Source organism: Odontesthes bonariensis, chromosome 5, assembly GCF_027942865.1.
Source record: "Odontesthes bonariensis isolate fOdoBon6 chromosome 5, fOdoBon6.hap1, whole genome shotgun sequence".
Taxonomy (NCBI): domain Eukaryota; kingdom Metazoa; phylum Chordata; class Actinopteri; order Atheriniformes; family Atherinopsidae; genus Odontesthes; species Odontesthes bonariensis.
Window position 1 is genome coordinate 41,322,946 of NC_134510.1, and position 20,853 is coordinate 41,343,798.

General features: G+C 47.4%; 1 protein-coding gene across 1 annotated transcript in view; it reads left to right on the top strand.

The window, feature by feature from the left end:
* LOC142380502 (atrial natriuretic peptide receptor 1-like) overlaps positions 1-20,853 on the top strand; it is an 82,640-nt gene that overhangs the window by 13,969 nt on the left and 47,818 nt on the right. Inside the window, exons 3-4 of the mRNA XM_075466403.1 lie at positions 16,454-16,635; positions 20,053-20,166. Of these exons, the coding sequence (XP_075322518.1) occupies positions 16,454-16,635; positions 20,053-20,166 (296 nt within the window). The remainder of the gene's footprint in view (positions 1-16,453; positions 16,636-20,052; positions 20,167-20,853) is intronic.

A 20,853-nucleotide genomic window follows, 5' to 3' on the forward strand; every position in this document is an offset into this window, starting at 1 on the left:
GTATACAAGTAAATAAGTCAATAAATATGTCTTGAAAACCTTGTACAACATGTCAAAGGATAACACAAAAAAGCTGTTGGCGGCCTGTTGGCGGCCTGTTGGCAGCCTGTTGGCGGCCTTTTGGTGGCCTGTTGGCAGCATGTTGGCGGCCCGTTGGCGGCCTTTTGGTGGCCTGTTGGCAGCATGTTGGCAGCCTGTTGGCAGCCTGTTGGCCGCATATTGGCAGCCTGTTGGCAGCCTGTTGGCAGCCTGTTGGCAGCCTGTTGGCAGCCTGTTGGCAGCATGTTGGCAGCCTGTTGGCAGCATGTTGGCAGCATGTTGGCGGCCTGTTGGCAGCATGTTGGCAGCATGTTGGCAGCCTGTTGGCCGCATATTGGCAGCCTGTTGGCAGCATGTTGGCAGCCTGTTGGCAGCCTGTTGGCATCCTGTTGGCAGCATGTTGGCAGCATGTTGGCAGCCTGTTGGCAGCCTGTTGGCCGCCCGTTGACGGCATGTTGGCAGTCTGTTGGCAGCATGTTGGCAGCCAGTTGGCCGCCCGTTGGCAGCATGTTGGCAGCCTGTTGGCGGCATGTTGGCAGCCTGTTGGCAGCATGTTGGCAGCATGTTGGCAGCCTGTTGGCGGCCTGTTGGCAGCATGTTGGCAGCCTGTTGGCAGCATGTTGGCAGCATGTTGGCAGCATGTTGGCAGCATGTTGGCAGCCTGTTGGCCGCATATTGGCAGCCTGTTGGCAGCATGTTGGCAGCCTGTTGGCAGCCTGTTGGCAGCATGTTGGCCGCATATTGGCAGCCTGTTGGCAGCATGTTGGCAGCCTGTTGGCAGCCTGTTGGCAGCATGTTGGCAGCCTGTTGGCAGCCTGTTGGCAGCATGTTGGCAGCCTGTTGGCAGCCTGTTGGCAGCATGTTGGCAGCATGTTGGCAGCCTGTTGGCAGCCTGTTGGCAGCCTGTTGGCAGCATGTTGGCAGCCTGTTGGCAGCCTGTTGGCAGCATGTTGGCAGCATGTTGGCAGCCTGTTGGCAGCATGTTGGCAGCCTGTTGGCAGCCTGTTGGCAGCCTGTTGGCAGCATGTTGGCAGCCTGTTGGCAGCCAGTTGGCCGCCCGTTGGCAGCATGTTGGCAGCCTGTTGGCGGCATGTTGGCAGCCTGTTGGCAGCATGTTGGCGGCCTGTTGGCGGCATGTCGGCGGCCTGTTGGCAGCATGTTGGCAGCATGTTGGCAGCATGTTGGCAGCATGTTGGCGGCCTGTTGGCGGCATGTTGGCGGCATGTTGGCAGCCTGTTGGTGGCCTGTTGGCGGCATGTTGGCGGCCTGTTGGCAGCCTGTTGGCAGCATGTTGGCGGCCCGTTAGCATCATGTTGGCGGCCCGTTAGCATCATGTTGGCAGCATGTTGGCAGCATGTTGGCGGCCCGTTAGCAGCATGTTGGCGGCCCGTTAGCAGCATGTTGGCAGCATGTTGGCGGCCCGTTAGCAGCATGTTGGCGGCCCGTTAGCAGCATGTTGGCAGCATGTTGGCGGCCCGTTAGCAGCATGTTGGCGGCCCGTTAGCATCATGTTGGCAGCATGTTGGCAGCATGTTGGCGGCCCGTTAGCATCATGTTGGCAGCATGTTGGCGGCCCGTTAGCATCATGTTGGCGGCATGTTGGCGGCATGTTGGCGGCCTGTTGGCAGCCTGTTGGCAGCATGTTGGCAGCATGTTGGCAGCCTGTTGGCAGCATGTTGGCGTTCTGTTGGCAGCATGTTGGCGGCCTGTTGGCAACCTGTTTGCGGCCTGTTGGCAGCATGTTGGCAGCATGTTGGCAGCATGTTGGCAGCATGTTGGCAGCCTGTTGGCGGCCTGTTGGCGGCGTGTTGGCAGCCTGTTGGCAGCATGTTGGCAGCATGTTGGCGGCCTGTTGGCAGCCTGTTGGCGGCCCGTTGGCAGCCTGTTGGCATTATGTTGGCGGCCTGTTGGCAGCCTGTTGGCAATATGTTGGCGGCCTGTTGGCAGCCTGTTGGCAGCCTGTTGGCAGCCTGTTGGCAATATGTTGGCGGCCTTTTGGCAGCCTGTTGGCGGCCTGTTGGCGGCCTGTTGGCAGCATGTTGGCAGCTTGTTGGCAGCCTGTTGGCAGCCCGTTGGCAGCATGTTGGCAGCATGTTGGCGGCCCGTTGGCAGCCTGTTGGCAGCATGTTGGCGGCCCGTTGGCAGCCTGTTGGCAGCATGTTGGTGGCCTGTTGGCAGCCTGTTGGCAGCCTGTTTTCGGCCTGTTGGCAGCCTGTTGGCAGCCTGTTGGCAGCATGTTGGCGGCCTGTTGGCGGCCTGTTGGCAGCCTGTTTTCGGCCTGTTGGCAGCCTGTTGGCAGCATGTTGGTGGCCTGTTGGCAGCCTGTTGGCAGCCTGTTGGTGGCCTGTTGGCAGCCTGTTGGCAGCCTGTTGGCAGCCTGTTGGTGGCCTGTTGGCAGCCTGTTGGCAGCCTGTTGGTGGCCTGTTGGCAGCCTGTTGGCAGCCTGTTTTCGGCCTGTTGGCAGCCTGTTGGCAGCATGTTGGTGGCCTGTTGGCAGCCTGTTGGCAGCCTGTTGGCAGCCTGTTGGTGGCCTGTTGGCAGCCTGTTGGCAGCCTGTTGGCAGCCTGTTGGCAGCCTGTTTTCGGCCTGTTAGCAGCCTGTTGGCAGCCTGTTTTCGGCCTGTTGGCAGCCTGTTGGCAGCCTGTTGGCAGCATGTTGGCAGCCTGTTTTCGGCCTGTTGGCAGCCTGTTGGCAGCCTGTTGGCAGCCTGTTGGCAGCCTGTTGGCAGCATGTTGGCAGCCTGTTGGCGGCCTGTTGGCAGCCTGTTGGCAGCCTGTTTTCGGCCTGTTGGCGGCCTGTTGGCGGCCTGTTGGCGGCCTGTTGGCAGCATGTTGGCGGCCTGTCGGCAGCTTGTTGGCAGCCTGTTGGCGGCCTGTTGGCAGCATGTTGGCGGCCCGTTGGCAGCCTGTTTGTGGCCTGTTGGCAGCCCGTTGGCAGCCTGTTGGCAGCCCGTTGGCAGCCTGTTTGCGGCCTGTTGGCAGCCTGTTGGCAGCCCGTTGGCAGCCTGTTGGCGGCCTGTTTGCAGCCCGTTGGCAGCCTGTTGGCAGCCCGTTGGCAGCCTGTTGGCGGCCTGTATGCGGCCTGTTGGCCGCCCGTTGGCAGCCTGTTGGCAGCCTGTTGGCAGCCTGTTGGCAGCCCGTTGGCAGCCTGTTGCTAGCCTGTTGGCAGCCCGTTGGCAGCCTGTTGGCGGCCTATTGGCAGCCTGTTGGCAGCGCATTGGCAGCCTGTTGCTAGCCTGTTGGCAGCCCGTTGGCAGCCTGTTGGCGGCCTATAGGCAGCCTGTTGGTAGCCCGTTGGCAGCCTGTTGGCGGCCTATAGGCAGCCTGTTGGCAGCCCGTTGGCAGCCTGTTGGCGGCCTATAGGCAGCCTGTTGGTAGCCCGTTGGCAGCCTGTTGGCGGCCTATAGGCAGCCTGTTGGCAGCCCGTTGGCAGCCTGTTGCTAGCCTGTTGGCAGCCCGTTGGCAGCCTGTTGGCGGCCTATTGGCAGCCTGTTGGCAGCCTGTTGGCAGCCTGTTGCTAGCCTGTTGGCAGCCCGTTGGCAGCCTGTTGGCGGCCTATAGGCAGCCTGTTGGTAGCCCGTTGGCAGCCTTTTGGCGGCCTATAGGCAGCCTGTTGGCAGCCCGTTGGCGGCCTGTTGGCGGCCTATAGGCAGCCTGTTGGTAGCCCGTTGGCAGCCTGTTGGCGGCCTATAGGCAGCCTGTTGGCGGCCTATAGGCAGCCTGTTGGTAGCCCGTTGGCAGCCTGTTGGCGGCCTATAGGCAGCCTGTTGGCAGCCCGTTGGCAGCCTGTTGGCGGCCTATAGGCAGCCTGTTGGCAGCCCGTTGGCAGCCTGTTGGCGGCCTATTGGCAGCCTGTTGGCAGCCCGTTGGCAGCCTGTTGCTAGCCTGTTGGCAGCCCGTTGGCAGCCTGTTTGCGGCCTATAGGCAGCCTTTTGGCAGCCCGTTGGCAGCCTGTTGGCGGCCTGTATGCGGCCTGTTGGCAGCCTGCTGCGTCCCTCTGTCAGAAGGAGCTCATAAATCCCGCAGCTTCCTCTTTCTGAGGTGCTCCACCGTCACTAACCCTCCGCCTGCTTCCCACAGAGACGTAAAACCTCCTGACGGGGCGTTCATTAACCCGGGTTCCTTATAAGGAAGCTGCAGGCCGTTATCAGATCTGCAGGCATTTCCTGCCCGACACACTTTACCTCCTTAATCAGCCGAGCAGGAGACCAGCTCTCTGTCATCTGTAAACCTTTCTCTGAGGAACTTTGTCTGTTTTATTATTAACTGTCTTCAGCAGACTTCAATGGGAAAATTGATTGAAAAGCACTTAACGAGCCAGAAACTGCCTTGTTTTGGAGGCCTCATAACTCAGCCATACGACATCACAGACCTCATTCAAAGGTTATATGTGACAGGAGACTCTCAACTTCATCTGAACCAAATGGTTTGTTGATGGGGCCGGCAGTACATTGGCACCCGTCAAAATTTCTTCAGAAATTTTCTGGTTCTCATGATTACCTCACTAACAGCCCTAAATATTCCTGTTGCCTCCTTTTAAAACTGTAAAACTGACCGATATCAACAAGGTAAGTTAAAACGACGAGAGAAAACATGAAATATGTTCAATTCAATTCAATTCATTTTTATTTATACAGCGCCAAATACAACAAATGTCATCTCAAGGCACTTAGATAGTAAGTCCAATTCAAGCCAATTGGAATTCAATTAATTAATAATAATCATAATTCATAATATAATCCAATTTGTTCATATAGAGCCAATTCAAAAACAATTTCCTAGCTAAGAAAACCAACAGATTGCACTGAAAACTTTTTGTTTTTCGGTCCAATCTCCCGGCCTGAGCGTGCCTGAGGCGACTGTGGAGAGAAACGACTCCCTTTTAACAGGAAGAAACCTCTGGCAGAACCAGAACCAGGAAGGGTGGCCATCCGCCTCCACCAGCTGGGGTTTGAGAAGACAGAAAGGGGGGGGGGGGGCGCAGCGACGGCGGCACTGTAACACCATTCAAAGGATATCTGTTGGAACAGGGAAACACGAGTTAATGACCACAATAATATCACATATACATAAAGAGAGTAAAGTGAGGAAAGGTGTGACAGATGAGGCCCCCCAGCAGTCTGGGCCTATAGCAGCTTAACTATGGGATGTTTCAGGATCACATGAGCCATCCCTATTCAAGGTAAACACAAGAAACTTGTGCTAACGAAAAAATAAATAATAAAATAAATAAAGGACCAGACTCAGTGAGTAATTCCCTATACTCCCTATATAGATCTGCTCCTCACACCACAACAACCATCTTTTTACAGCCACAAGCTACCTCAGCCTCTCACCAACTGCACACCAGTCACAGCGGGGTGGGGATGCAAACCCTGGTTCGGGTAGGGGGAGAAATAAAAGAGGTAAGAGAAGCGGGAATGGGATTCAAACCCTGGTTCGGGTAGGGGGTAATGAAAGTATAGAGGGTGCCAGAGGTGGAGGCAGAACAAGACACACTAGCAGACACACTATCAGATTCAACAGACCTAACTATAAGCTTTATAAAAAAGGAAAGTTTTAAGCCTGGTCTTAAAAGTGGAAAGGGTGTCTGCTTCCCGGACATTTACTGGCAGCTGGTTCCACAGAGAGGGGCCTGATAACTGAAGGCTCTGCCTCCCAAACTGGCAGCTGGTTCCACAGAGAGGGGCCTGATAACCGAAGGCTCTGCCTCCCAAACTGGCAGCTGGTTCCACAGAGAGGGGCCTGATAACTGAAGGCTCTGCCTCCCATTCTACTTTTAGAAACTCTGGGAACCTCAAGTAAACCTGCAGTTTGGGAACGAAGTGCTCTGTTAGGAAAATATCTTACAATGAGATCTTTAAGATATGATGGAGCTCGGTCACTAAGAGTTTTATGAGTTGAAATGATCCGTAAAGAATTAAATGGGTTTTATAAGCAGATGCTGGGGAGCCTGGATGGAGAACAGGTGTTTTAGGAGCCTGGATGATCAGATAGCGGTCTCTGGAGGTTTGACCTGCTCTGAGCTGAATAACGGAGGATGAGTCGACCCGACCTGCTTCTGGTTGGACCGAGCAGGACTGCAGCGCCCCGATCCTCATCAGTTCATTTCCTGTTTCCCCCCCGCTGCTGATCTGAGGCTCCATGTTGCTGTGTTGTTCTTTTCTTTGCTCATTCCTGTGCTCAGCGGCCTGTCGGCTCATCATCTCAGAGCCAGGATTGTTGTTTGTTCAGATCCTCGGGGACCCGAGTCGGTCATCCTGAGGTCTTCATTAAGCTTGTAATAAAGCAGCAGAGTGAGAGCCGCCTTCATAAAGCTGAGAGTCACAGTTCACTGTCACCTTTAATTAAAGGAAAACCTTCTGTGTTCAGGCACAAAGACTTTAAACACTGACAGAGCAGCCTTCAGAACCCAGTTAAAGTTCTGTTCTGCTTCCTCTTGACCTCCTGAACACGGTTCCATCATACAGATGTGGAACATTCAGTCCGTGTGACACATCTGGAGAAGCTAAGATAAAAAGGATTGTTGATCCGTATCTCTGTCAGACTGTCATGATGGTCCCAGAGCTTTAAAACGAGCTGAGACAGTTCAGGAGCCTCAGCCAGCACAGCTGTACAGATGTGGCTGAGAGCTGTACAGATGTGGCAGAGCTGTACAGATGTGGCAGAGAGCTGTACAGATGTGACTGTGAGCTGTACAGATGTGGCTGATAGCTGTACAGATGTGGCTGAGCTGTACAGATGTGGCTGTAGGCTGTACAGATGTGTCAGAGCTGTACAGATGTGGCAGAGCTGTACAGATGTGGCAGAGAGCTGTACAGATGTGACTGTGAGCTGTACAGATGTGGCTGATAGCTATACAGATGTGGCTGAGCTGTACAGATGTGGCTGTGAGCTGTACAGATGTGGCTGTGAGCTGTACAGATGTGTCAGAGCTGTACAGATGTGGCTGTGAGCTGTACAGATGTGTCAGAGCTGTACAGATATGGCTGAGCTGTACAGATGTGGCTGATAGCTGTACAGATGTGGCTGAGCTGTACAGATGTGGCTGAGAGCTGTACAGATGTGGCTGAGCTGTACAGATGTGGCTGAGAGCTGTACAGATGTGGCTGAGGTGTACAGATGTGGCTGTAAGCTGTACAGATGTGGCTGAGGTGTACAGATGTGGCTGTAGATTGTACAGATGTGTCAGAGCTGTACAGATGTGGCTGTGAGCTGTACAGATGTGGCTGAGCTGTACAGATGTGGCTGTAAGCTGTACAGATGTGTCTGAGATCTGTACAGATGTGGCTGAGCTGTACAGATGTGGCTGTAAGCTGTACAGATGTGTCTGATAGCTGTACAGATGTGGCTGAGCTGTACAGATGTGGCTGTAAGCTGTACAGATGTGTCTGAGATCTGTACAGATGTGGCTGAGCTGTACAGATGTGGCTGTAAGCTGTACAGATGTGTCTGATAGCTGTACAGATGTGACTGAGCTGTACAGATGTGGCTGTAAGCTGTACAGATGTGTCTGATAGCTGTACAGATGTGACTGAGCTGTACAGATGTGGCTGTAAGCTGTACAGATGTGTCTGATAGCTGTACAGATGTGGCTGAGCTGTACAGATGTGGCTGTAAGCTGTACAGATGTGTCTGAGATCTGTACAGATGTGGCTGAGATCTGTACAGATGTGGCTGAGCTGTACAGATGTGGCTGTAAGCTGTACAGATGTGTTTGAGAGCTGTACAGATGTGGCTGAGCTGTACAGATGTGGCTGTAAGCTGTACAGATGTGTTTGAGAGCTGTACAGATGTGTCTGAGAGTTGTACAGATGTGGCTGTAAGCTGTACAGATGTGTTTGAGAGCTGTACAGATGTGGCTGAGAGCTGTACAGATGTGGTAGAGCTGTACAGATGTGGCTGAGAGCTGTACAGATGTGGCAGAGCTGTACAGATGTGGCTGAGAGCTGTACAGATGTGGCTGATAGCTGTACAGATGTGGCTGAGCTGTACAGATGTGGTAGAGCTGTACAGATGTGGCTGAGAGCTGTACAGATGTGGCTGAGCTGTACAGATGTGTTTGAGAGCTGTACAGATGTGTTTGAGAGCTGTACAGATGTGGCTGAGAGCTGTACAGATGTGGCAGAGCTGTACAGATGTGGCTGAGAGCTGTACAGATGTGGCAGAGCTGTACAGATGTGGCTGAGAGCTGTACAGATGTGGCAGAGCTGTACAGATGTGGCTGTGAGCTGCTCTCCTGAGGTAGGTGTTAACAGTCCTCGGTCACATGTGCAGGAGCTGTAATCTGAGCCCATCGCGAACGCTCGCTTTGTGCCAGAGCGCTGATGAAGGCGCTGATGAAGGCGTTAAATCACAGCGAGGACAAAAGGTCTGTACAAAGCCGGGAGCCTCCGGACTAATGAGCAGACAGCTGTGTCCTCTGAGCAGTGACAGAGACAGAAAATGGACCTGATCATTATGATTATTACCTCATTATGGAGATGAGGCTCAGATGGTTAGAGGCGGCAGTGATCATGGCAGAGAACATCCGGCCATAAAGCTGCAACTGAGAGGCAACGAGAGGCGAAAGCTGCTTCAGCCTTTCACTGACGGATCCATCAGTCTGTCACACACATCTGTTTCACCTGTGAAAATCTGATCATTAAAGGAGACGCTTTCTGCCCTTTTTAACCATCTGAAACAACTTTCTGAGGTTTTAGTGAGATGTATGAGACAGACTTTGTCATTACTGGATTAATTACTGCGTTTAAACACTTTGGATATATTAAACTCATCAAACAATTGTACTGCGAGACGTGCATCTTTATCAGAAACATGCCGATAATGTAACGTTAGCACACCGAGAGTGAGGAGAGGAACGGGAAGAAGGAGTTTTACACCTCAGACGCCCTGATATATGCTCCCAGGAACAGGAAGAAGGAGTTTAACACCTCAGACGCCCTGATATATGCTCCCAGGAACAGGAAGAAGGAGTTTTACACCTCAGACGCCCTGATATATGCTCCCAGGAACAGGAAGAAGGAGTTTTACACCTCAGACGCCCTGATATATGCTCCCAGGAACAGGAAGAAGGAGTTTTACACCTCAGACGCCCTGATATATGCTCCTAGGAACAGGAAGAAGGAGTTTTACACCTCAGACGCCCTGATATATGCTCCCAGGAACAGGAAGAAGGAGTTTTACACCTCAGACGCCCTGATATATGCTCCCAGGAACAGGAAGAAGGAGTTTTACACCTCAGACGCCCTGATATATGCTCCTAGGAACAGGAAGAAGGAGTTTTACACCTCAGGTTTCTGCTCCTGAATCCAGGCTCAGAAACGGATGATGTCACCGCCTCGTCGCTGGTTGTCGCTGGTCGTCGCTGGTCGTCGTGGCGGCAAAGCGGGCAGCCAATCATCCTGAACAAATGTGCCCACAGGGTCGTGCCTCAGCCTCTTTTCCTCTGCTCCTGCCCATCTGGCCGTAGTTAAAGATTAATTATCTGGAATCTGAGTGCAGAGGAGTTGGTTTCACACTGAGGTAGAAATGTTGTGGTTGGGTTTGGAGGATCTCACGCCTCGGTGCGTGTCCGGGCTGATGGAGCCGCCCTGGAAACAGATTCAGTCATTAAAGCTGCAGCAGCATCAGCCCCTCTTCTCCTGTGATGGGCTGAGGTCTTTGTTTCCTTATGTGACTGTAAATATGTCTTCTTCAGCCCTTTGTTTGGGTTGTTTTAACTCCTGATCACACATGGATCAGGGTTAAAGGCTGTCTTTAATCCATCATCTGAGGTCGGGTCACTCGTAAACCTTCAAAAACTCCCAGGCTTTTATTTTGTAAAGGTCTGTTGCTCACAGGCTTTTATTTTGTAAAAATCTGTTGCTCACATGCTTTTATTTTGTAAAAGTCTGTTGCTCACAGGCTTTTATTTTGTAAAGGTGTGTTGCTCACAGGCTTTTATTTTGTAAAAGTATGTTACTCTCAGGCTTTTATTTTGTAAAAGTCTGTTGCTCTCAGGCTTTTATTTTGTAAAAGTATTTTGCTCACAGTCTTTTATTTTGTAAAAGTCTTTCACTCACAGGCTTTTATTTTGTAAAAGTCTGTTGGTCACAGGCTTTTATTTTGTAAAAGTATTTTGCTCAGAGTCTTTTATTTTGTAAAAGTTTGTTGCTCACAGGCTTTTATTTTGTAAAAGTCTGTCACTCACAGGCTTTTATTTTGTAAAAGTATTTTGCTCTCAGGCTTTTATTTAGTAAAAGTGTGTTAATCACAGGCTTTTATTTTGTAAAAGTCTGTTGCTCAAAGGCTTTTATTTTGTAAGTATGTTGCTCACAGGCTTTTATTTTGTAAAAGTCTGTTGGTCACAGGCTTTTATTTTGTAAAAGTATTTTGCTCACAGTCTTTCATTTTGTAAAAGTCTTTCACTCACAGGCTTTTATTTTGTAAAAGTCTGTTGGTCACAGGCTTTTATTTTGTAAAAGTATTTTGCTCACAGTCTTTTATTTTGTAAAAGTCTTTCACTCACAGGCTTTTATTTTGTAAAAGTCTGTTGGTCACAGGCTTTTATTTTGTAAAAGTATTTTGCTCACAGTCTTTTATTTTGTAAAAGTGTGTTAATCACAGGCTTTTATTTTGTAAAAGTCTGTTGCTCACAGGCTTTTATTTTGTAAAAGTCTTTTGCTCACAGTCTTTTATTTTGTAAAAGTCTGTTGCTCACAGTCTTTTATTTTGTAAAAGTCTGTTGCTCACAGGCTTTTATTTTGTAAAAGTTTTTTGCTCACAGTCTTTTATTTTGTAAAAGTCTGTTGCTCACAGGCTTTTATTTTATAAAAGTCTGTTGCTCTCAGGCTTTTATTTTGTAAAGGTCTGTTGCTCACAGGCTTTTATTTTGTAAAAGTCTGTTGCTCACAGGCTTTTATTTTGTAAAAGTCTGCTGCTACTCACAGGCTTTTATTTAGTAAAAGTCTGTTGCTCAAAGGCTTTTATTTTGTAAAAGTCTGTTGCTCACAGGCTTTTATTTTGTAAAAGTCTTTTGCTCACATGCTTTTATTTTGTAAAAGTCTGTCGTTCACAGGCTTTTATTTTGTAAAAGTCTGTTGCTCACAGGCTTTTATTTTGTAAAAGTATGTTACTCTCAGGCTTTTATTTTGTAAAAGTCTGTTGCTCTCAGGCTTTTATTTTTTAAAGTCTGTTTCTCACAGGCTTTTATTTTGTAAAGGTCTGTTGCTCACAGGCTTTTATTTTGTAAAAGTCTGTTGCTCAAAGGCTTTTATTTTGTAAGTCTGTTGCTCACAGGCTTTTATTTTGTAAAAGTCTGTTGGTCACAGGCTTTTATTTTGTAAAAGTATTTTGCTCACAGTCTTTTATTTTGTAAAAGTCTGTTGCTCACAGGCTTTTATTTTGTAAAAGTCTGTCACTCACAGGCTTTTATTTTGTAAAAGTATTTTGCTCTCAGGCTTTTATTTAGTAAAAGTGTGTTAATCACAGGCTTTTATTTTGTAAAAGTCTGTTGCTCACAGGCTTTTATTTAGTAAAAGTCTGTTGCTCAAAGGCTTTTATTTTGTAAACGTCTGTCGTTCACAGGCTTTTATTTTGTAAAAGTCAGTTGCTCACATGCTTTTATTTTGTAAAAGTCTGTTGCTCACATGCTTTTATTTTGTAAAAGTCTTTTGCTCACATGCTTTTATTTTGTAAAAGTCTGTCGTTCACAGGCTTTTATTTAGTAAAAGTCTTTTGCTCACATGCTTTTATTTTGTAAAAGTCTGTCGTTCACAGGCTTTTATTTTGTAAAAGTCCTTTGCTCTCAGGCTTTTATTTAGTAAAAGTCTTTTGCTCACATGCTTTTATTTTGTAAAAGTCTGTCGTTCACAGGCTTTTATTTTGTAAAAGTCCTTTGCTCTCAGGCTTTTATTTTGTAAAGGTCTGTTGCTCTCAGGCTTTTATTTTGTAAAAGTTTGTTGCTCACAGGCTTTTATTTTGTAAAAGTTTGTTGCTCACAGGCTTTTATTTTGTAAAAGTCTGTTGGTCACAGGCTTTTATTTTGTAAAAGTCTGTTGCTCTCAGGCTTTTATTTAGTAAAAGTGTGTTGCTCTCAGGCTTTTATTTTGTAAAGGTCTGTTGCTCACAGGCTTTTATTTTGTAAAAGTTTGTTGCTCACAGGCTTTTATTTTGTAAAAGTCTGTTGGTCACAGGCTTTTATTTAGTAAAAGTCTGTTGCTCACAGGCTTTTATTTTGTAAAAGTCAGTTGCTCACATGCTTTTATTTTGTAAAAGTCTGTTGCTCACATGCTTTTATTTTGTAAAAGTCTTTTGCTCACATGCTTTTATTTTGTAAAAGTCTGTCGTTCACAGGCTTTTATTTAGTAAAAGTCTTTTGCTCACATGCTTTTATTTTGTAAAAGTCTGTCGTTCACAGGCTTTTATTTTGTAAAAGTCCTTTGCTCTCAGGCTTTTATTTAGTAAAAGTGTGTTGCTCTCAGGCTTTTATTTTGTAAAGGTCTGTTGCTCACAGGCTTTTATTTTGTAAAAGTTTGTTGCTCACAGGCTTTTATTTTGTAAAAGTTTGTTGCTCACAGGCTTTTATTTTGTAAAAGTCTGTTGGTCACAGGCTTTTATTTTGTAAAAGTCTGTTGCTCTCAGGCTTTTATTTTGTAAAGGTCTGTTGCTCACAGGCTTTTATTTTGTAAAAGTCTTTTGCTCACATGCTTTTATTTTGTAAAAGTCTGTCGTTCACAGGCTTTTATTTAGTAAAAGTCTTTTGCTCACATGCTTTTATTTTGTAAAAGTCTGTCGTTCACAGGCTTTTATTTTGTAAAAGTCCTTTGCTCTCAGGCTTTTATTTAGTAAAAGTGTGTTGCTCTCAGGCTTTTATTTTGTAAAGGTCTGTTGCTCACAGGCTTTTATTTTGTAAAAGTCTTTTGCTCACATGCTTTTATTTTGTAAAAGTCTGTCGTTCACAGGCTTTTATTTAGTAAAAGTCTTTTGCTCACATGCTTTTATTTTGTAAAAGTCTGTCGCTCACAGGCTTTTATTTTGTAAAAGTCTGTTGGTCACAGGCTTTTATTTTGTAAAAGTGTGTTGCTCTCAGGCTTTTATTTTGTAAAGGTCTGTTGCTCACAGGCTTTTATTTTGTAAAAGTTTGTTGCTCACAGGCTTTTATTTTGTAAAAGTCTGTTGGTCACAGGCTTTTATTTAGTAAAAGTCTGTTGCTCACAGGCTTTTATTTTGTAAAAGTCTGTTGGTCACAGGCTTTTATTTAGTAAAAGTCTGTTGGTCACAGGCTTTTATTTAGTAAAAGTCTGTTGCTCACAGGCTTTTATTTTGTAAAAGTCTGTTGCTCAAAGGCTTTTATTTTGTAAAAGTCTGTCGTTCACAGGCTTTTATTTTGTAAAAGTCAGTTGCTCACATGCTTTTATTTTGTAAAAGTCTGTCGTTCACAGGCTTTTATTTTGTAAAAGTCTGTTGCTCACATGCTTTTATTTTGTAAAAGTCTGTTGCTCACAGGCTTTTATTTTGTAAAACGCTGTTGCTCACAGGTAAAAAGGTCGTCGTTGCTCGTTCATGAGCGTTTTTTGTCTCGTAATCATGTTCCATCGAGCGTAGTCTCTAGGGGTGTGCAAAATAATCGTCATGACGATGCATCGCAATTCTAATTTTCGCGATCTACTGCATCAATTCTGGAGGCCAGGTATCGATTATTTAGAAATAAAAAAAGGGATGTTTGCAATATATATATATATATATATATAGTTTTATAGTTTTATAAAGCCTATGCACTTTTCGTGATGAGTGTGTCCAGTAATATTTGTTTTAATGGCAATACCTCTAAAAGTTGTTTCAATAAATACAGTTAAGAATTGATTTGCTTTGAGTTATGTATCAATTGAAGACCCTATCCAGATCATACTCAGCCAGTCAGCCACTGGTAATGGCTGTTTATTTTTTTTAAAGTACGTTCAGTGAAAATATCGCATCGTGGCATGTGAATCGTGATTCGAATCGAATCGTGACTTCTTTGCCAATACCCACCCCAGTAGTCTCGCCTCTTTGCTTGTCGGACATATTTAGCTCCACTTGCTGTTCCAGCAGTTGTTCAGCTTCTGTTCTGTGAGCTGATTGCTCTTCTTTCCTGCAGATAAACTCAGGAGCTGAAAGCTCACACATCTGATCTGTCAGGGCTCCTCTCAGGGAGTTTCATTTCATTTTAGATTTCAGGTTGTTATTTAATCGCTGGCTCCTTAGTTCTTCTAAATGAACCGCAGACGAGGCTTCTGGATGTCTCATCGTTTGTGCCTCCGGCTGAGTTAAAGCAGAGCAGACAGCGAGCAGCGCTGCCATGAAAAGGGAAGAAGGTACAACAGGGAGATAAAGAGTAATTACTGTCCTCACTTTCCATTTCCTGCACAGCGCTCACGTTTCCTCTGCTCATTGAATCTGCTGTTCAGCACTTTGAGCAGCTGTTGGAGTTCTTAAAGGTGCAGCATCAGGTCTGAGGCTCCAGCTGTGAGTCAGGTGGGCACCAACATCTGGATGAGACGAGAGTGCAGAGAGAGCAGAGCTGTGTTTTTAGTGCAGGCAGAGGAGAATAAAACACATGTGCACACACATGCACACACACGCACTCACACACACACACACATGCACACACACATGCACACACACGTGCACACGCACACACGCACTCACACACACACACACACTCTCTCAGACTGCTGCCTCTGGGATCTCTCGGCCGCAGCAGGAAGATATTTCAGCATCAATCGGAAAAGCTTTTAGCCGCTTAGTGTCTGTGGTTTCATGTTGGCTTCCTGCTCAGAGGGGGGGGGGGGCGTGGCCACTGAGGACGCTGACCTATGGGTTTCAGACCAGCTGAGTCAGTTTAAGCTGTGTCAGGTTTGGGGGGGCAGGACACAGAGCAAATTGGGCTTATTTTCAAGTGGCGTGGCGTGGCGTGGCTCGGCTCGCCGTGGCGTGGCGTGGCGTGGCGTAGCGTGGCGTGGCGTGGCGTGGCGTGGCATGCCGCTGGGGACAATGAACAGGTGACCTGAGTGAGACTGATGACCTGAACATGGGGACTGAGGGAAAAACATGGCAAAACTTAACTGAACATGAACTTAAAATCTAAGACCTGAAACAACCTTAAACACATAAAACACAGAACTATGGGGGGACATGGGGGTTCTGTTGGGCTCTGATCAGCATCAGGCTGTAAAATGGTCACGGTGTTGCCAGGCAACGTCACACTTATTTCTTCCTCGTGTTGTTAGAACAGCAAAGCGCCAGCATCTCTCTCATATTTAACCCTGGATTAAATCCAGGTGTCTAAGTAAAATAAAACCTGCGTTAATGCGCGATAAAATATTTATCGCACATTAAATAATTAACGAGTTAACTCACCCAGCCCTAGATTAAATATAATTGTCTATCGACGTGTCTTGACTCAGGGCGTCGTGGTTACTGCAGGTTTGGCCGATCGGGCCGTCACATCAGGGGCAGGTGTTGGTGGGGATCCACACCCCTCCATCAGTGAGTCCGGTTAACATCAGTTTAACTCTGGAAGCCCTCCAACATCTGCACTGCTGGTCGTTCCTGAGAAATCTAAAGAAGTTTGATCCTGACATGCAGTGTGACGGCAGCACAGTTATCTGCAGAAACCGCTCGGTTCCAGTCTAACTCTGGAAGCTGACTCTGGAACGAAGCCATTCAGGAAAAGCAGCATTCCCACCTAACGGAGCAGATCTGTGGGGAAGCCGTCTGCTCCCTGCAGCTTTCCAGAAAACCACATTTTTACATCTGTGTGAACGTGGCAAACAGTCTTTCACTGGAGGGTTTTAAATGGAAATGATTTCAACACTCGGGGAGGTGGAAACACTCCGGAGTTTTATTTAACCCCAACTCGACCTCAGCTGTTGGAGGATCCTTCACTCTGAGGTTTGATATCTCAGCAGAGCTGAACATCGAACGCTCTGAGGCACCAGACTCACAGGTCTGATGCGTCAGAGGGATCAGTGGCTGCTGTGCAAACGTCTTCTTTCTGCCTCTAAACTCCAGATACATGAGGGCCAAACACACACGGACTCTGAAGTGTTCACGGATATTTTTTAATTTTTTATTATTATTTTTTTTTTCTTTATTATTATTATTATTATTATTATATATATATATATATATTTTTTTAATGATTTTATTGCCTTCTTGTGATTTTATGTAGCTGTAAAGCACTTTGAATTACCTTGTGTACGAATTGTGCTCTATAAATAAAATTGCCTTGCCTTCACGGATATTTGAAATATGTCGAAACTGGATCTCATTTCAGAAAGTTTAATCTCTTATGTGTGTGAGATTGTTGATGGAAACATCCTCACTGAGGGCTGATGGTTCTGATGGTTCTGTGACTAAAACCTCCTCCTGTCTCTCTTCTTCTTCTGCAGTGATGTTTGTCTGCTGCCCTCCGGACATCTTCAGGAAGGTGATGATTCAGTTCTGGCGGGCCGACCTTCCTCACCAGGAGTACATCTTTCTGTACATCGACCTGTTCGCCGACAGTCTGAAACACCAGCAGCCGTGGGCCCGCGGCGACGAGGAGGATGCCATCGCCAAGAAGGCCTTCCAGGTACAGAGTCCTATCGGGACAGAGCATCATCGCCTGGTTCACTGGCGTTAAACACATAATCTGATTCTTTTAAAGCTTTACGTGGGTTGGACCTTAGTCTAGAAGCTGATTTTACCTGCTCCAGGTGGGGTTAGAGTAGGGTAGGGTTAGGGTTAGGATAGGGTAGGGTAGGGTAGAGTTAGGGTAGGTAGGGTAGGGTAGGGTAGGGTAAGTTAGGATAGGGTTAGGGTAGGGTAGGGTAGAGTAGAGTTAGGGTAGGTTAGGGTAGGGTTAGGTTAGGGTTAGGTTAGGGTAGGGTAGGGTAGGGTAAGTTAGGATAGGGTTACGGTAGGTAGGGTTAGGGTACGGTAAGTTAGGATAGGGTTAGGGTAGGGTAGGGTAAGTTAGGATAGGGGTAGGGGTAGGGGTAGGGTAGGGTAAGTTGGGATAGGGGTAGGGTAGGGTGGGGTTAGGTTAGGGTAGGTTAAGTTAGGATAGGGATAGGGTAGGGGTAGGGTAGGGTAAGTTAGGATAGGGGTAGGGGTAGGGTAGGGTAGGGTAAGTTAGGATAGGGTTACGGTAGGTAGGGTTAGGGTAGGGTAAGTTAGGATAGGGGTAGGGTAAGTCAGGATAGGGTTACGGTAGGTAGGGTTAGGGTAGGGTAGGGTAAGTTAGGATAAGGGTAGGGGTAGGGTAGGGTAGGGTAGGGTAAGTTAGGATAGGGTTACGGTAGGTAGGGTTAGGGTAGGGTAAGTTAGGATAGGGGTAGGGTAAGTCAGGATAGGGTTACGGTAGGTAGGGTTAGGGTAGGGTAGGGTTAGGGTAGGGTAAGTTAGGATAGGGTGAGTTAGGGTAGGGTTACGGTAGGTAGGGTTAGGGTTAGGGCTTTAAAGCTCCCTCAGTGTGGGGTTAGGGTAGGGTAGGGTAGAGTTAGGGTAGGGTAGGGTTAGGGTAGGGTAGGGTAAGTTAGGATAGGGTTATGGTAGGTAGGGTTAGGGTACGGTAAGTTAGGATAGGGTTAGGGTAGGGTAGGGTAAGTTAGGATAGGGGTAGGGGTAGGGTAGGGTAAGTTAGGATAGGGGTAGGGTAGGGTGGGGTTAGGTTAGGGTAGGTTAAGTTAGGATAGGGGTAGGGTAGAGTAGGGTAGGGTAGGGTAAGTTAGGGTAGGGTAGAGTAGAGTTAGGGTAGGGTTAGGGTAGGGTTAGGTTAGGGTTAGGTTAGTGTTAGGTTAGGGTAGGGTAAGTTAGGATAGGGTTACGGTAGGTAGGGTTAGGGTACGGTAAGTTAGGATAGGGGTAGGGGTAGGGTAGGGTAAGTTGGGATAGGGGTAGGGTAGGGTGGGGTTAGGTTAGGGTAGGTTAAGTTAGGATAGGGATAGGGTAGGGGTAGGGTAGGGTAAGTTAGGATAGGGTTATGGTAGGTAGGGTTAGGGTACGGTAAGTTAGGATAGGGTTAGGGTAGGGTAGGGTAAGTTAGGATAGGGGTAGGGGTAGGGTAGGGTAAGTTAGGATAGGGGTAGGGTAGGGTGGGGTTAGGTTAGGGTAGGTTAAGTTAGGATAGGGGTAGGGTAGGGGTAGGGGTAGGGGTAGGGTAGGGTAAGTTAGGATAGGGGTAGGGGTAGGGTAGGGTAAGTTAGGATAGGGTTACGGTAGGTAGGGTAGGGTAGGGTAAGTTAGGATAGGGTTACAGTAGGTAGGGTTAGGGTAGGGTAAGTTAGGATAGGGGTAGGGTAAGTCAGGATAGGGTTACGGTAGGTAGGGTTAGGGTTAGGGCTTTAAAGCTCCCTGTGGCGCCCTGTTCCGTTCAGCACTTTGGTCGACGGTGGTCGTTTTAAATGTGCTTTATAAAAACATTCGATTAGATCTGAGTTTAAAATTAAATTCCTGTACTGATCTTTATACTCAGTTACAGATAAGAAAGCCACCTGGTCCTTACCTGACTTTAAATCAGATGCAGCTCATTGCGCTGTCTTCCCGTCCCACAGTCCCTGCTGATCTATTATCTTATTCTATCTCAGCTCGCGGTGTAGCTGCTGATGGAGGAAGCTGTAAGCCTCAGGTGGAAGGAGAGATTTAACCGCCTGGGTAAATAAAAGATGTAATGAGACGAAGAATGAGCCGAGCTGTGCACGTTCAGTTGGTCTCTCAGAGGAACTGAACTCCATCAGGGAGGACGGGTGCTGATAGCTAATCAGCTGAAGAGCGATCAGAGAGCAGTTAATTGGGCTGATGATCCCAGCTGCCACACATGAAGCACCCAGAATGGAAATGACTTCACAGAGAGCCCGTGTTCCCTTCCTGCTCGGTTAATTTCCCCATTAATGCTTCATTCATGTGGAACGAGGTGAGCCGTTTACCTGTTAGGAAGATGAACAGATTCATGTCAGGATTCAGAGCCGGAGCTTCAGGAAGAGGACCAACGCAGGACGCTGGAGGACAATTACTGAAGCTTTGTTCCAAAATTTAGGGTTAGGGTTAGGCATTAGGAGTTTATACTCAGTGGCTCCCCTCCTACGTGACTGTTCAGTCACCATAGAGTTAGGTGTAGGTGCCAGGGGGGTGCACTGTCCTCAGGACCCGGCTGATGGCTGCTGTGTACTGGAATGGTCTTGGAGTAACTCAGGAGGCCGTGGGAAACTCTGTGCGATTTTGAGTTGTGTTTCAAGTGGGTGCAATAGACACAGGGTCCATATCGGTGTGTGTTATGTGCTGCAAAAGAAGGGAGAGCAGAAGAGAAATTATCCATCCATCCATCCATTTCCTATACCGCTGAATCCATCGGTCGGGTCGCGGGGGGCTGGAGCCTATCCCAGCAGTCAATGGGCGAGAGGCGGGGTCACCCTGAACAGGCCGCCAGTCCATCACAGGGCCACACAGAGACAAACGAGACAAACAACCATACACGCTCACACTAGAAATTATTCAATTTTATTAAAAAATATATTAAAAATTAATGCTAATTTTTCAAAATGGGGAATGTGAGTCCCGGTCATGGTTAGGCATGCAGTCCTGTAACACAGCCTAGACCTGTTGAGTTTAGTGAAAGGGAAAGGTTATATACATGATAATCGATGGGATTATGAACTCAGAGCAGAGACTAAGAAACATGCAGCAGGATTGATCTGTGATCAGTAAACGGATTGATCTGTGATCAGTAAACGGATTGATCTGTGATCAGTAAATGGATTGATCTGTGATCAGTAAACGGATTGATCTGTGATCAGTAAACGGATTGATCTGTGATCAGTAAACGGATTGATCTGTGATCGGTAAACGGATTGATCTGTAATCGGTAAACGGATTGATCTGTGATCAGTAAACGGATTGATCTGTGATCAGTAAACGGATTGATCTGTGATCAGTAAACGGATTGATCTGTGATCAGTAAACGGATTGATCTGTGATCGGTAGGTTGATTTCAGTCTCTTCTTGTCTCCAGAGCGTGAAGATCCTGACGTACCGCGAGCCTCAGAACCCGGAGTACCGACAGTTCGTCAGCAACCTGAAGTCGGACGCCCGGGAGATGTTCAATTACAGCGTGGACGACTCGCTGGTGAGTTAAATGAATTTAGGAACTTTTAGGAACTTTGAGTCTTTTTACAGCTGCTTGTCGTGATTTTTTTATGTTTGATGTGTTTTATGGGCCTGATCCTCACAGTTCTGTATCTGTCTGTAACTGCTCTCACACTACTTCATCGCTTCGTATCTTAGTTTGATCGACGTTTTACGCCTCGGGACCTTTAAAACTCTTTTTCTGGTTCCAGGTCCATTGATTCTGATCGTTAAAAACAACCTCCCCTCCTAAACAGCTGTGTTTCTGTGTAAAATGTAAATAAAACCAACATTTTAGCCACTGAGGGACTCAGGAAACGTATCAGATGCTGATGTTTCATGGAAAATATGAGCTCATCTCTAATCTGATGTCCCAGAAATGTTGGGACAGGGGCACTGAAAGGGATTCAAAACCGGTTCCCACTGTTTCAATTCCTTGGAATCGTTTAACAAGTGATTCCTTTATCGATTCCAGTGGGCGCGAATGAGTCACCGCACATTGCGTAGCGAGCCCAGTGCCGCCAGCAGTCAGCAGTAAACATGGCGCCCAAGTGGTACAAACGCTAAAAAAGACGACAACAGGGCAACTAGCAATACTTGCAAAGTGTATATTTCATCAAAGGAAGAAATACCAACAGAAGAAGCATGTGCGTACACAGCATGCAGTAACCATTGATGAATGGCGCGT